This window comes from Ascaphus truei, chromosome 12 (assembly GCF_040206685.1).
Source record: "Ascaphus truei isolate aAscTru1 chromosome 12, aAscTru1.hap1, whole genome shotgun sequence".
NCBI lineage: Eukaryota > Metazoa > Chordata > Amphibia > Anura > Ascaphidae > Ascaphus > Ascaphus truei.
The window spans coordinates 21456513-21468944 of record NC_134494.1 but is presented as its reverse complement, the minus strand read 5'-3'; the positions used below and the strand labels follow the sequence as shown (position 1 = coordinate 21468944).

The window sequence follows — 12432 nt, the reverse complement described above, 5'->3', positions numbered from 1 at the left end:
GCTGTGCCCAAGTTTATTCGAGCATTTGCCCGTTCTTGGCCGCAGCAGTAGCCTGGCGCGCGCCCGAGGGTGACGGGCGCGCGCCGAAGCAGCGGAAGAGCGCCCTCCGATCGGGGCGCTCTCCCTACCGCTGCCGGGTCCGCCGGGTCCCCCGGAACCCCCTGCCGCCGTCCCCCACATCGCGGGACACCAGGGCTCCCTCGGGGAGCCCTGGACGCGCGTGCAGGGGGGCGCAGGCTCCCGAAGACGCGTGACCGCGCGTCTATGACGCGCGGCACGCCGAGGGGCGGCCACTAGCAAGCCGGGAAATCTCCCGGCTTGCGGATCTGGCCGCACTGCAATTAAGTGTGTCGGCAGTGTATATTAGTGAAAGCACTGTATGCCTGTCTGCATCTTCCTGTGTCCCTACGGACAATCTGATTGCACCTTTGGTCTGTCACTCCGCCCCCGCACACCTCTCATTGGTCTGCGGTCCGCCCCCGCACAACTCTCATTGGTTTGCGGCCAACACCACTGCCACACTGTCCCACCCCTCACTGACCTAAACCACTGACACACTCTCCCACCACTCACTCACTCACTGAGCTTTGGGAACGCTTGCCAGCACCTAACCCTCACTGCTCTGAGAGATTTGCACCTAACCCTGAGATTTGCACCTAACCCTCTGAAGGAAAATCCGTTATTTCCTTCCCCTGGCTTCAGAACCAAAAGGAACCTATTCTCTGCAGAGAAAAACTGAGGCCAAACTGAAGGAAAATCCGTTATTTCCTTCCCCTGGCCTCAGAACCAAAAGGAACCTATTCTCTGCAAAGAAAACTGAAGCCTTGTGACTGGATACACAATCTGCACCATTTTGCAGCAGACTTCCCCGGAGAAGCTTTCACGCCCTGCAACTGTTATCTTCGATCTTTGATGAACCTTATCAGGCCTGGAAGACGAACGAAATGAATTGTAACTGTGAGGATTCAGGGATCGCGGCATCCGCGCCCTGGTCCCCCTTCTCCTGCGGTTACTCCCGCTACCGTGGCGCGCGCCTCTCGCTGGCGTCACTCACCTTCGGCGGTCCTGGGGATTCCCCGCCGTGCTCTGCATCCTCGGATGCCCGCGGGGTCTGCAGTCCCGCATGCGGCCGCCGTGTGCCCCAGCCGCGTGCCTGAACAGCGCGCGCCGGGTGAGGTTAATTTATTCACTGCTCTTGCAGTGAAGACCCGCCCCCAGCACACTAAGAGGACCTCCTACCAAGACAAGAGCCCTCACCTGCCTGCCAATCAAGGGGACCTATCCAGGATAGCTCCACGCAGTCCTCCAGGCCTGCCCCCACCTCTGATTGGCCAGTCACACTTTATAATGCCAGTTCTTCCTCTTACTCATTGCTCGACATAGTTTTCACTTGGATTACTACTCTGGCGTTTTCTCTCTTATTCTCTCAGGTTACGACTTGGCTTGGCGGACGTCTCTCTCTGGCTCTAGACCCCTGCTTGGACAAACGACCTTCCGGAATTCTCCAATCCCAGACTTTGGCTAACGGCAACGACAACGGCATTTCTACACCGGTACCGGCAAGTATTGCTAGCTAAATACACCTGGCCTGGCAACGCCAAAATCACCACACTCCGGACACGCTCCCTTTGCTGCGGGTGCGTGCTTCTATACGTTCCTCACCTCAATGAAAGGAACGGGTCTGGTCTGCGGGCAGCACCGGCGTAACATTATGTCGAGCCCACAAGACGCAGACCAGACTGTGGACTCTATGATGACGGCCATGTACCAACAAATACAGGCCTTAAAGGATCAAGTGGCTCTCCTCTCCCAACAGGTATCGGACCGCCCTTTACAGGCTCCGCCTGCGGCTGCACCCCCGGCGCAGCCTGACTTATCTTCCACTTCATTTTCAGTTCGGAAGATTCCGGCTCCAAGGACCTACGCAGGGGATCCACACGCCTGTCGTGGCTTTCTCAACCAGTGCGAGATCCAGTTCGAGACGGAGCTTCTGAGCAGCGTACCCGTAACCATCCTCCATCTCCGGGAAACGACTAAGCCCAGTGAGTACGAAGGGGTGCTCTCTGGGTACTGAATCTCCTTGTCCCCCTCCCAGAAGGGAACTTCCCAAAAGATTGACTATTCCCGTCTCCCTTTCAGGACCGACTTTCCGCACCTCCACTGCTGCATTTATCGATTCCGGCGCAGGAGGGAATTTCATAGATCAAACCTTTTCTGAGCAAAATCAAATTCCGCTTTCCAGGAAGGACTCTCCCGTTGCCTTGGTCGGGATTGATAATCGACCTCTCACCCCGGCTTATATCTCCTTAGAGACCGGACCTATCACCCTTTCTACTCATTCTCACAAAGAGACTCTGGGTTTTGATGTTATTCATGCACCAGGAACACCTATCACGCTTGGCTTGCCCTGGTTACAGAAGCATAATCCACTCATCGATTGGGTTTCTCCTAACCCTATTAACTGGAGGTCAAGCTCAGAGAAACCTTTTTCCTCTATCAAGCAACCATCCTTTCTATTAGCCAACACATCAAGTTCTCGGAGGGAGTTACCTTCTCCATACGCCGAATTCTTGGACGTTTTCAGCAAGGCTCAGTCTGAACTTCTACCTCCTCATCGTTCCTACGATTGTCCGATTGATCTGGTACCTGGTTATACCTTGCCTAAAGCCAAATCTTATCCTCTCTCGTTGCCCGAGACCAAAGCTATGGACGAATATATTCGTGAGAATCTTAAGCGGGGCTTCATACGTCATTCCAATTCTCCTGCGGGGGCTGGATTCTTCTTTGTCAAAAAGAAAGATGGTACTCTCAGACCATGTATTGATTACCGGGGTCTGAACCATATCACGGTGAAGAATCGTTATCCACTCCCACTCATCTCCGAACTCTTTGATAGACTTCAGGGGGCCAATCTCTTTACTAAACTGGATCTCCGTGGGGCATACAACCTCATCCGCATCCGGGAGGGCGATGAATGGAAGACTGCCTTCAACACCCGTAGCGGACACTACGAATATCTAGTGATGCCCTTCGGGTTATGCAACGCACCGGCAGTTTTTCAGGACTTCATCAATGACATCTTTCGAGACGTTCTTAATATATTTGTCATTGTATACCTGGATGACATCCTTATTTTTTCTCAAAACTTACAGGATCATATCATCCATACGAAGTTTGTGCTTTCACGCCTCCGCGAGAACCGGGTGTTTGCTAAAATGGAGAAATGCATTTTTCATCAGTCTACCACTTCTTTTCTCGGATACGTCATCTCCAACAAAGGTTTGGCCATGGACCCAGAGAAGCTAAAGGCCGTCGTGGATTGGCCACAACCCAATTCCCTCAAATCTGTTCAACGGTTTTTGGGTTTTTCTAATTATTACCGGAAGTTTATCCGCAACTTTTCTACCATTGTCGCTCCTATCACGGCACTGACCAAAAAAGGTGCAGACCCTTCATCTTGGTCTCCAGAAGCTGTCACGGCATTCGAGACACTGAAACAAACTTTTGTCTCTGCTCCCATCCTTCGACACCCTAACACGAATTTCCCCTTCACCTTAGAGGTTGACGCTTCGGACTGTGGGGCTGGGGCGGTTCTGTCGCAGAAATTTTCTTCCCAGGATAAACTTCATCCTTGCGGGTTTTTCTCCAAAAGATTTTCATCGGCAGAGAGGAATTATGACGTGGGCGATAGGGAACTTTTGGCCGTCAAGATGGCTCTTCAAGAATGGAGACATCTTCTGGAGGGGTCAAAAGAGCCATTCACCATCCTTACGGACCATAAGAACTTATTGTACATTGAGAATGCCCGTCGCTTAGGTCCTCGCCAAGCTCGCTGGTCGTTATTTTTCTCTAGATTCAATTTTGTTCTCTCATACATTCCCGGCACTAAGAACGTCAAGGCGGATGCTCTCTCCCGGCAATACTCTTCTGAAGAGAGATCAGAGAAAACCACTGAGTCCATCCTCCCTAAACAAAGAATCTTAGCAGCTGTGGCATTCAAGAATCTTGAGAGGATCATCAAGTCTCAAGAGAACCTCCCATCCGGTCTTGTGGTTCCTAAAGACTCTTTGTATGTGGAACCCAAATTTATCCCTGAAATACTGGACTGGGGACACGCCGTCCGATCGGCAGGGCATCCTGGATTCAAGAAAACCTTGGACCTCATCCGTCGTACCTTTTGGTGGCCCAATATGGTTAAAACCATTCTGGAATTTACACGGTCCTGTCCGGTATGTGCGCGTAACAAGATTCCTCGTCAGAAACCTCAGGGTCTTCTCTTACCTTTACCTATTCCGGAGCGTCCCTGGTCCCACATTTCGATGGATTTTATTGTGGAGTTGCCTAGGTCGAATGGCATGAATACCATTCTTGTGGTAGTGGATCGGTTTTCCAAGATGGCACACTTTATCCCTCTCAAAGGATTACCCTCCTCACCCGCCCTTGCGGATATTTTTGCCAAAGAGATTTTCCGGATCCATGGGATTCCCACATCCATCGTGTCCGATCGGGGTTCCCAGTTCGTCTCCAAGTTCTGGAGAAATTTCACCAAGAGACAAGGTATCTCGTCTTCCTTTTCGTCTGGATATCACCCTCAATCCAACGGACAGACCGAGAGGGTTAATCAATCCCTCGAGAAATACTTAAGGTGCTTCGTCTCTAATTCTCAGGATGACTGGGCAGAATTACTTACCTGGGCTGAGTACGCATTCAATTCTTCCAGGAATGAGTCCACTCACGAGACCCCCTTCTTTATCAACTACGGATTCCATCCGGCTCGCCTACCTATTACTAAAGAATCCTCTGGGGTACCAGCCGTGGACGAACATATTGCTCTCCTACAAGACTCTTGGTCCAGAATACAATCTGCATTACAAAAGGCATCCTCGACATCTAAAAATCAGGCTGATCGTCACCGTCGTCCGGCACCCGAATACAAACCCGGGGACAAGGTTTGGCTATCATCCAAGAACATCCCTCTCAAAACGCCTTCCCTCAAATTGGCTCCTAGGTTCCTGGGTCCCTTTTCCATTTTGGAGCAGGTTAATCCGGGTTCTTTTCGACTCCAACTTCCTCAAAGCATGAGAATTCCGAATGTCTTTCACACCTCACTTCTCAAACCTTTTATCTCCAGTAGCCTCTTTCCGGATCACACTTCTAAACCAGATCCTGTGATGGTACAGGGTAACGAAGAGTATGAAATACAGGCTCTACTGGATTCCCGTCTTTCAAGAGGTAAAGTCCACTTCTTGGTCCACTGGAGAGGTTTTGGACCCGAAGAGAGGTCATGGGTACCCCTGAAAGATATTCATGCTCCAGGACTCCTCAAACGCTTTCGAAAGAAGTTTCCATCAAAACCATGGAAGGATCGTCCTGAGGCCGATCCTGAAGGGGGGGGTACTGTGAGGATTCAGGGATCGCGGCATCCGCACCCTGGTCCTCCTTCTCCTGCGGTTACTCCCGCTACCGTGGCGCGCGCCTCTCGCTGGCGTCACTCACCTTCGGCGGTCCTGGGGGTTCCCCGCCGTGCTCTGCGTCCTCGGATGCCCGCGGGGTCTGCAGTCCCGCATGCGGCCGCCGTGTTCCCCAGCCGCGCGCCTGAACAGCGCGCGCCGGGTGAGGTTAATTTATTCACTGCTCTTGCAGTGAAGACCCACCCCCAGCACACTAAGAGGACCTCCTACCAAGACAAGAGTCCTCACCTGCCTGCCAATCAAGGGGACCTATCCAGGATAGTTCCACACAGTCCTCCAGGCCTGCCCCCACCTCTGATTGGCCAGTCACACTTTATAATGCCAGTTCTTCCTCTTACTCATTGCTCGACATAGTTTTCACTTGGATTACTACTCTGGCGTTTTCTCTCTTATTCTCTCAGGTTACGACTTGGCTTGGCGGACGTCTCTCTCTGGCTCTAGACCCCTGCTTGGACAAACGACCTTCTGGAATTCTCCAATACCAGACTTTGGCTAACGGCAACGACAACGGCATTTCTACACCGGTACCGGCAAGTATTGCTAGCTAAATACACTTGGCCTGGCAACGCCAAAATCACCACACTCCGGACACGCTCCCTTTGCTGCGGGTGCGTGCTTCTATACGTTCCTCACCTCAGTAAAAGGAACGGGTCTGGTCTGCGGGCAGCACCGGCGTAACAGTAACGCACGCCAGGTTTCAAATCCTTTGTCTCAATTTATTACTCATAGGGTAATGATTTTTATACAGAAAAAAAAAGATATTGGTTAGAGGCGTAACATAGGCGTGACATAGGCGTATACTAGGTGTGTCTTGGGCGTAGCTTTGATTAGAGGCGTGATTTAGGGGCAGGACATATTAGTGGCGTGACTTTTGAGACGTGTCTTTTTCAATACAAGCAATTGTCTAAATACATAGCTTATTCATTGTCTGTTATCAAAAGAGACCTTGAGTCTTGCAACTATATTACATTATTTTGCTTCTTGCAGAGAACCATTCTATTATATTCTACTAAAACACCAGGAAATTGACATCACAAATGTATCTAGTAATATCCTGACCAGAAAGAAAGGAAATGCAATTTAGCAGAGAAACTGAGTGCATTTATGAATTATATTTCAGCAAAAGGCTGACTACAGAATCTTAACTAGTTATGACCAGACAAAATGGAAGATTAACATGAGTGCACATTCTGGGCCTGACATATTGGTCCTAACACCCTCACTGCTCTGAGAGATTTGAACTTAACCCTCACTGCTCTGAGAGATTTGCACCTAACCCTCACTGCTCTGAGAGATTTGCACCTAACCCTCACTGCTCTGAAAACCCTGACCTCCTGCTACCATGACAGAACTGCACAATCAGGTACCTTATTGCTTTCAGCACTGCAACATTCCACACCCTCACACAACACCACACACACCGCACGCTCACACCGCCTCTTACGGCCTACACTGCCAACACACCTCCCCTTCATCTCATCCTCACCTCTCCAACGGACACCGCACCCCCCCACCTGAGGCAGCAGCGCTGTGTGATCCCCCCCCAACACACCCACACCCCCCACCCCCACACCCCCCCCCCACCCCCAGGCAACAGCATTGTGTGATACTCACCTCTCCAACGGACACCGCACCCCCCCCCCCCCCGAGGCAGCAGCGCTGTCAAGCCACCTGCTGTGAAGGGGGGAGACGGAGCTGTGAACAGGGGGAGGGGACCGAAGCTGTGAACAGAGGGGGGTGGGGGGGAGGGGGGGACACCGGATTGCTACGAACGAACGAGAAAGGGAGAGAGAAAATGACATCCCGGGCAACGCCGGGTATATCAGCTAGTTATTAATAAATGAGAAAAATGCGTTAATTTTACATTTGCTCCAGAAGACAAACTACCCAATTGAGGATCGCGTGCGTAAGCATGGAGGCGGGCCTGCACTTCTAAATGATAATATACTGATGTAACACTTTACATATTACTGTATTTATGTAATAATTGTAACCACAATGACAAGAAAAACATGTATTTATTTTTTTCAGTGGGAGGGGGGTTCTGCTTTGATACTCACACAGCAGATGTATGAGGGGGCTCCTTCTAACACTACTGTCCCATACGCACGTGGGCTCCCAACCGCAGAGCCTCATTCATTTCCCAAAGTTGTAGGGATGAGAATTGACGTGGTATACCGCTGTGATGACCCAGAGGATGATGATGATGACGACCGTGAGGATGCTCAGCACGGTGGCAGCAATATTGAGAGAGCGGGCAGTGGATCCATAACTCGTGGCCCCGCTCACATCTCTGATCAGCTTCCGATCCCGAGACTGCAGAGGGGGGAGGGGAGAGGCCGTAAGAAAAGGGACAATATTAATGCAACTGTGTTATGACAACAGGTATGTGAGGTGTCACCCTGAAAACAGGTTATCCCTATCTGTGCCTGCAGGGCCAACGATGCATTAAAGGCAGGTGGTGGGCAACTCCAGTCCTCAAGGGCCACCAACAGGTCAGGTTTTAAGGATATCCCAGCTTCAGCACAGATGGCTCAGTTATAATAACTCTGCCACTGATTGAGCCGCCTGTGCTGATGCAGGGATATCCGTAAAACCTGACCTGTTGGTGGCCCTTGAGGACTGGAGTTGGCCCACTTTAGGGAACACTGAATGGATTGACTCAAAGGTTTGTCTTTTTCTGTCACCCTCCTCCTCATTGATGGTCTCAGTCCTTAATGGGGGTCTCTCTCCCTTCCTTCCTGCAAGCCCCCTCGCCCTGCTCACGCCCTACTCTTCTGCACGGATCCTCTATTTACAGAAGGTGAAACCACTGTTGGTTGTTTGCAGAAAGGAAAATCTATATTACAGAAGTCAGGATCCCTGTCCCGTGGGAGCTTGTACATTTGTATAATTCCAGGGTCTGGTTGTTTTTTTGGGGGGGGGGGTTCCTATAGGGGTCACGAGAGTAAAGTTATTGGGGTATACTGGTCAGGGTTATAAAATAGAAGCATGAGGGACAGAGTTTTCTCATTTGCAGGGCTGATTTTGGTGTTGTAAAGGAGTGTTTATCCTGGGGGTGACATTGAGTATCTTGGGGAGGTCAACATATTGGAGTGTGGGGATCTGTATTCTGGGGGTAGGTGGTCAGGATTTCGGGGTACTTAAGGGTGTGCGGGGGTACTTTAGGGTGTGAGGGTCTGCATTTTGAGTTAAGATGGTCACTATTGTGAAGGCGTGTCGGGGGTACGAGGGTCAAGATCTTGGGGGGGGGGGTGTCTGAGGGTCAGTACTGTAGGTGGGTGCGGGTTAGATTCTTGGGGTGAAGGTCACCCCCCAATCTCACCTTCACAGAGAACACAAGCGCAAAGAAGCCCAGGCAGCAGAAGTTGAGGAAGATGGCGTTAAAGAGAGACCAGACGATGTGATCCCGCACCGGCGGGTCATTGGCCATGATCAGCACCGTGGATTTGGACTGCTCCCCCAAGACACCCCGAAACTCCATCAGCTCTTCCTTCAGCGGCTCATAGCCCTGGTTGCCGTAGAACGGGGGGGCCCCGGCCACAGGTGAGTGCAGCTGGTGCGGGTAGCTGCTGCTCTCCATGGATCGCACAGGTGTGTCAGAGAGGTGAGCTGGGAGCAGTGTGCGGGGTGTATGAGGCAGGGAGGAGCGTGTCTGAAGGTTTCGTTTCCCTGGTTTGGACATAACAGCCATTAACCCTGTCACTTCCGGAGGGGGGGTCTTTAAATCAGTGTAGTGGTGACACAGGGCAGTGCGCCCTGGGACCCACGTGATATGAACTGATGCAACTAACATGTTTGAAAGGTCAGTGTGAGCAACAAGCATTATTGCCACTTTGAGAAAAAAAATAAAAGTTTTTGTGTGTTTATTTACTGACATTTTCCTTCATGACACACACACAAACACACACATTTCAATTAAATAAGGTTGCGAGGTCTCTGTAACTTCTCCTACCTGGTCTTCGGGGACGCGTCACCATGGTATCCCGGCGTGCAATAACGTCACGTGATGTTGCATTGCCATGGTAACGTGATGTCACATGACCCAACAACGTCATTTGACGCCAGAGCCGAGCAGGGGGTTTACATAAGCAGGTGTATACTCCTGTATTAGATGATACTTACTACATTTTTTTTATTTTAAAATTCAACTCTTAATGCCATTTTAATGAGTTTTAATATACTGAGAATCCTTTGATTTCTATAGCAGGGTTTATCCCACCTCAGCAGTGCAAGATCTTTGTAACACTTTCCTGTTTGTGAACATTTGTTGCCAATATTCCCAGCAGTATGAGCTGCACAGTGTAACGATAGATAATGTCACCTCAGTAATATAAGAATACATTGTAGCTGCTGAGTTACACTGACTGAAGGATTGTTATGAAACTGAAAGGTAGCCAATTAGTGAACCCTGGGAAGCAGGATTTTGCTGATCGATCACGTTAGAACCAATCGATTTGGAAGCTTAGATAATTTGTTTTCAATAAAGGTAATGAAAGGCTTCATGTGTTAAAAAAAATAAAAATATTTTTTTTTTTTAAGTTGCTTAGATTACCTCTTTATCATGGTTACAACCAAGGTGTCACGGAAATGTGACTGTGTACAGCAGGGGTGAGCAAACTTTTTATGCCGAGCCCCCCTTTTCATCCATAAAATTTCTCGGGACCCCCCTGCCTGATGTAATCAAAATCACATTGAAAAAAAAAATAAAAAACCTTTATTAAACTTACATATTTCAGCATCTCGCGCTTGCAAAATTAGGCTGAGTCCGTAGAAGGCACGCTCCGCGCTGAGCCCCTGCATCCTCCATGAGGATGTCTTTAGAGGGGGCTCACGCGAGCGTCCGCAGGCGTGCTGAGGCGCTGGATTTTTCAGCTGACAGCCAAACTGTTTTTCAGAGCGCTGTCGGCTGAAAACATCCAATCAGCGCGGAGCAGCGTCAACGTCACAGCGCCGTGACGTTGACGTCGGTGCGACGCGGGTGATTGGCCCAGCGACGTCACTGCCTTGCATCCCTCAGTCTCCCCCGCGCCTCCCGATCGCGCCCGCTGGCTCGCCTGCATGGGCATGAAATCGCGCAGATTTCAGCAGGCGAGCGTCAGCGCGGCTCGGAACTCCTCACCCCTCTATGGCCCCAGCCTTAGGCTGTGTCCACGCTGCCGCTGAGAGCGGTGACATCACCAACTCTCCAAGCATGAGCACAGGGTGTCCTGCATAATTTTGCAAGTGTGGATCGGGGCTATTTTTGTATGTGTTTGTGTGTGTCTGTGTGTGGCTGTGTGTGGCTGTGTGTGTGCATTGACTGCTGCTGAGCGCACTTCAAAGTAAATTTGTTTGTCGCGCCAAGCTTGGGAGAGCGTACGTGCACAAAGGCAATACTTTTGGGGGGCATTCATCCACCTCTTTGCTACCTCCCTTCTCTCCCCCCCCCTTTTTTTTCCTTCCCCTCGCTGCTCTTGGCTTGCTGTCCCCATTGTCATCCACACTCCTACCTACAGTATTATTATTTTTTTTTCCGTTTTCAATGTTGTGTTTTCACTTATTTTTTACATTATTTCTGTGCATTCATAGTATGATTGATATAGTGATATAGTGATATAGTGGCAGCCGACCCTTTCACTTGCAGAGGATCGCAGCGAAGCAGGCTGCCAGCGGAGGAGAGCAGGAACACAGCGCTATTGCAGGGCAGACACCGGAAGGAGGGGCGTTTGACTTCACCGTGCTCAGGCGTGCTCCTCCCCGTACCTCCGAAGCCCCTGCGCGTGCGCACACACACACCATCACGTGGCCGCCACCTGCACTATCCTGTTCAGCCACTCGCACACATCTTCAGCTGCCCGCCCGTGCACATCTTCTTGGCCGCCCCTCGCGAACAGCTTTTTCGTCCTCCCGCGCACAGCGTCTGCGGGCCCGCGCACCCAGTTTTCGCTGCACGCCGCCTGCGCCCCCCCTAAATAATCTTGCGCCTCATTGCCCCCCCAGTTTGCGCACCACTGCATTACAACACACACTCTCATCAATCAATCAATCACCACATACACACACACACCACATACACCATCAATCACCACACACCCACACAACTCCATCCCCCCCACACACAGACACACTCAATCCCCGCCCCACCCCCCACACCACCCACCCACACACCTCCACACCCACACACCCCACTCACCCCCCCACACACACACTCAATCCCCCCCCACACACACTCAATCCCCCCCCCACACCACACACTCCCCACACACCCCTCCCCACACACACTCCCACACACATCACACCACACACCCCCACACACACACACACCCACACACACACACACACCCCACACACACACACACACACACACACACACACACACACACACACACACCACACTCCCACACACCCACACTCACACACACACCCCCACAACACACACTCCCCCACACACCCCACCTCCCACACACACCACACACACACCCCCCACACACACAATCAATCCCCCCACACACACAATCAACCCCACACACTCACTCCCCCACACTCAATCAATCCCCACACACTCAATCAATCCCCACACACTCACCCCCCCCCCCCACACACACACACACACACACACACACTCAATCCCCCCACACACACTCACACACCCTCCCCCACACACTCCCCCACACACTCCCCCCCCACACACACACTCCCCCCCCCACACCACACACACACTCCCACCACACACACACTCCCCCCCCACACACTCCCCCCCACACACACTCACACCCCCCCCACACACACACACTCCCCCCCACACACACACTCACCCCCCCCCCCCCACACACACCACACTCAATCCCCCCCCACACACTCAACCCCCCTGTAGAGGGAGAAAGGGGATGGCCCGGTATTAAAGGGGTTGCACCCCATTTGGCCATCCCCTGATCTCACCAGGGATGACAAGGGTTAACTGCTGCGGTACCCTTGTTAG

The 12432-nt window shown here is 51.5% G+C and overlaps 1 protein-coding gene across 1 annotated transcript; it reads right to left on the bottom strand.

Moving 5' to 3' along the window:
• Window positions 1–7470: 7470 nt before the first annotated feature.
• LOC142463807 (dispanin subfamily A member 2b-like) lies at window positions 7471–9153 on the bottom strand. The gene is made up of 2 exons (XM_075566636.1): window positions 8797–9153; window positions 7471–7787 (listed from the first exon to the last, which is right to left on the bottom strand). Exons 1-2 carry the CDS (start codon window positions 9052–9054, stop codon window positions 7608–7610), a joined length of 438 nt encoding a protein of 145 aa, XP_075422751.1. The 5' UTR covers window positions 9055–9153; the 3' UTR covers window positions 7471–7607.
• Between the last annotated feature and the right edge of the window lie 3279 nt (window positions 9154–12432).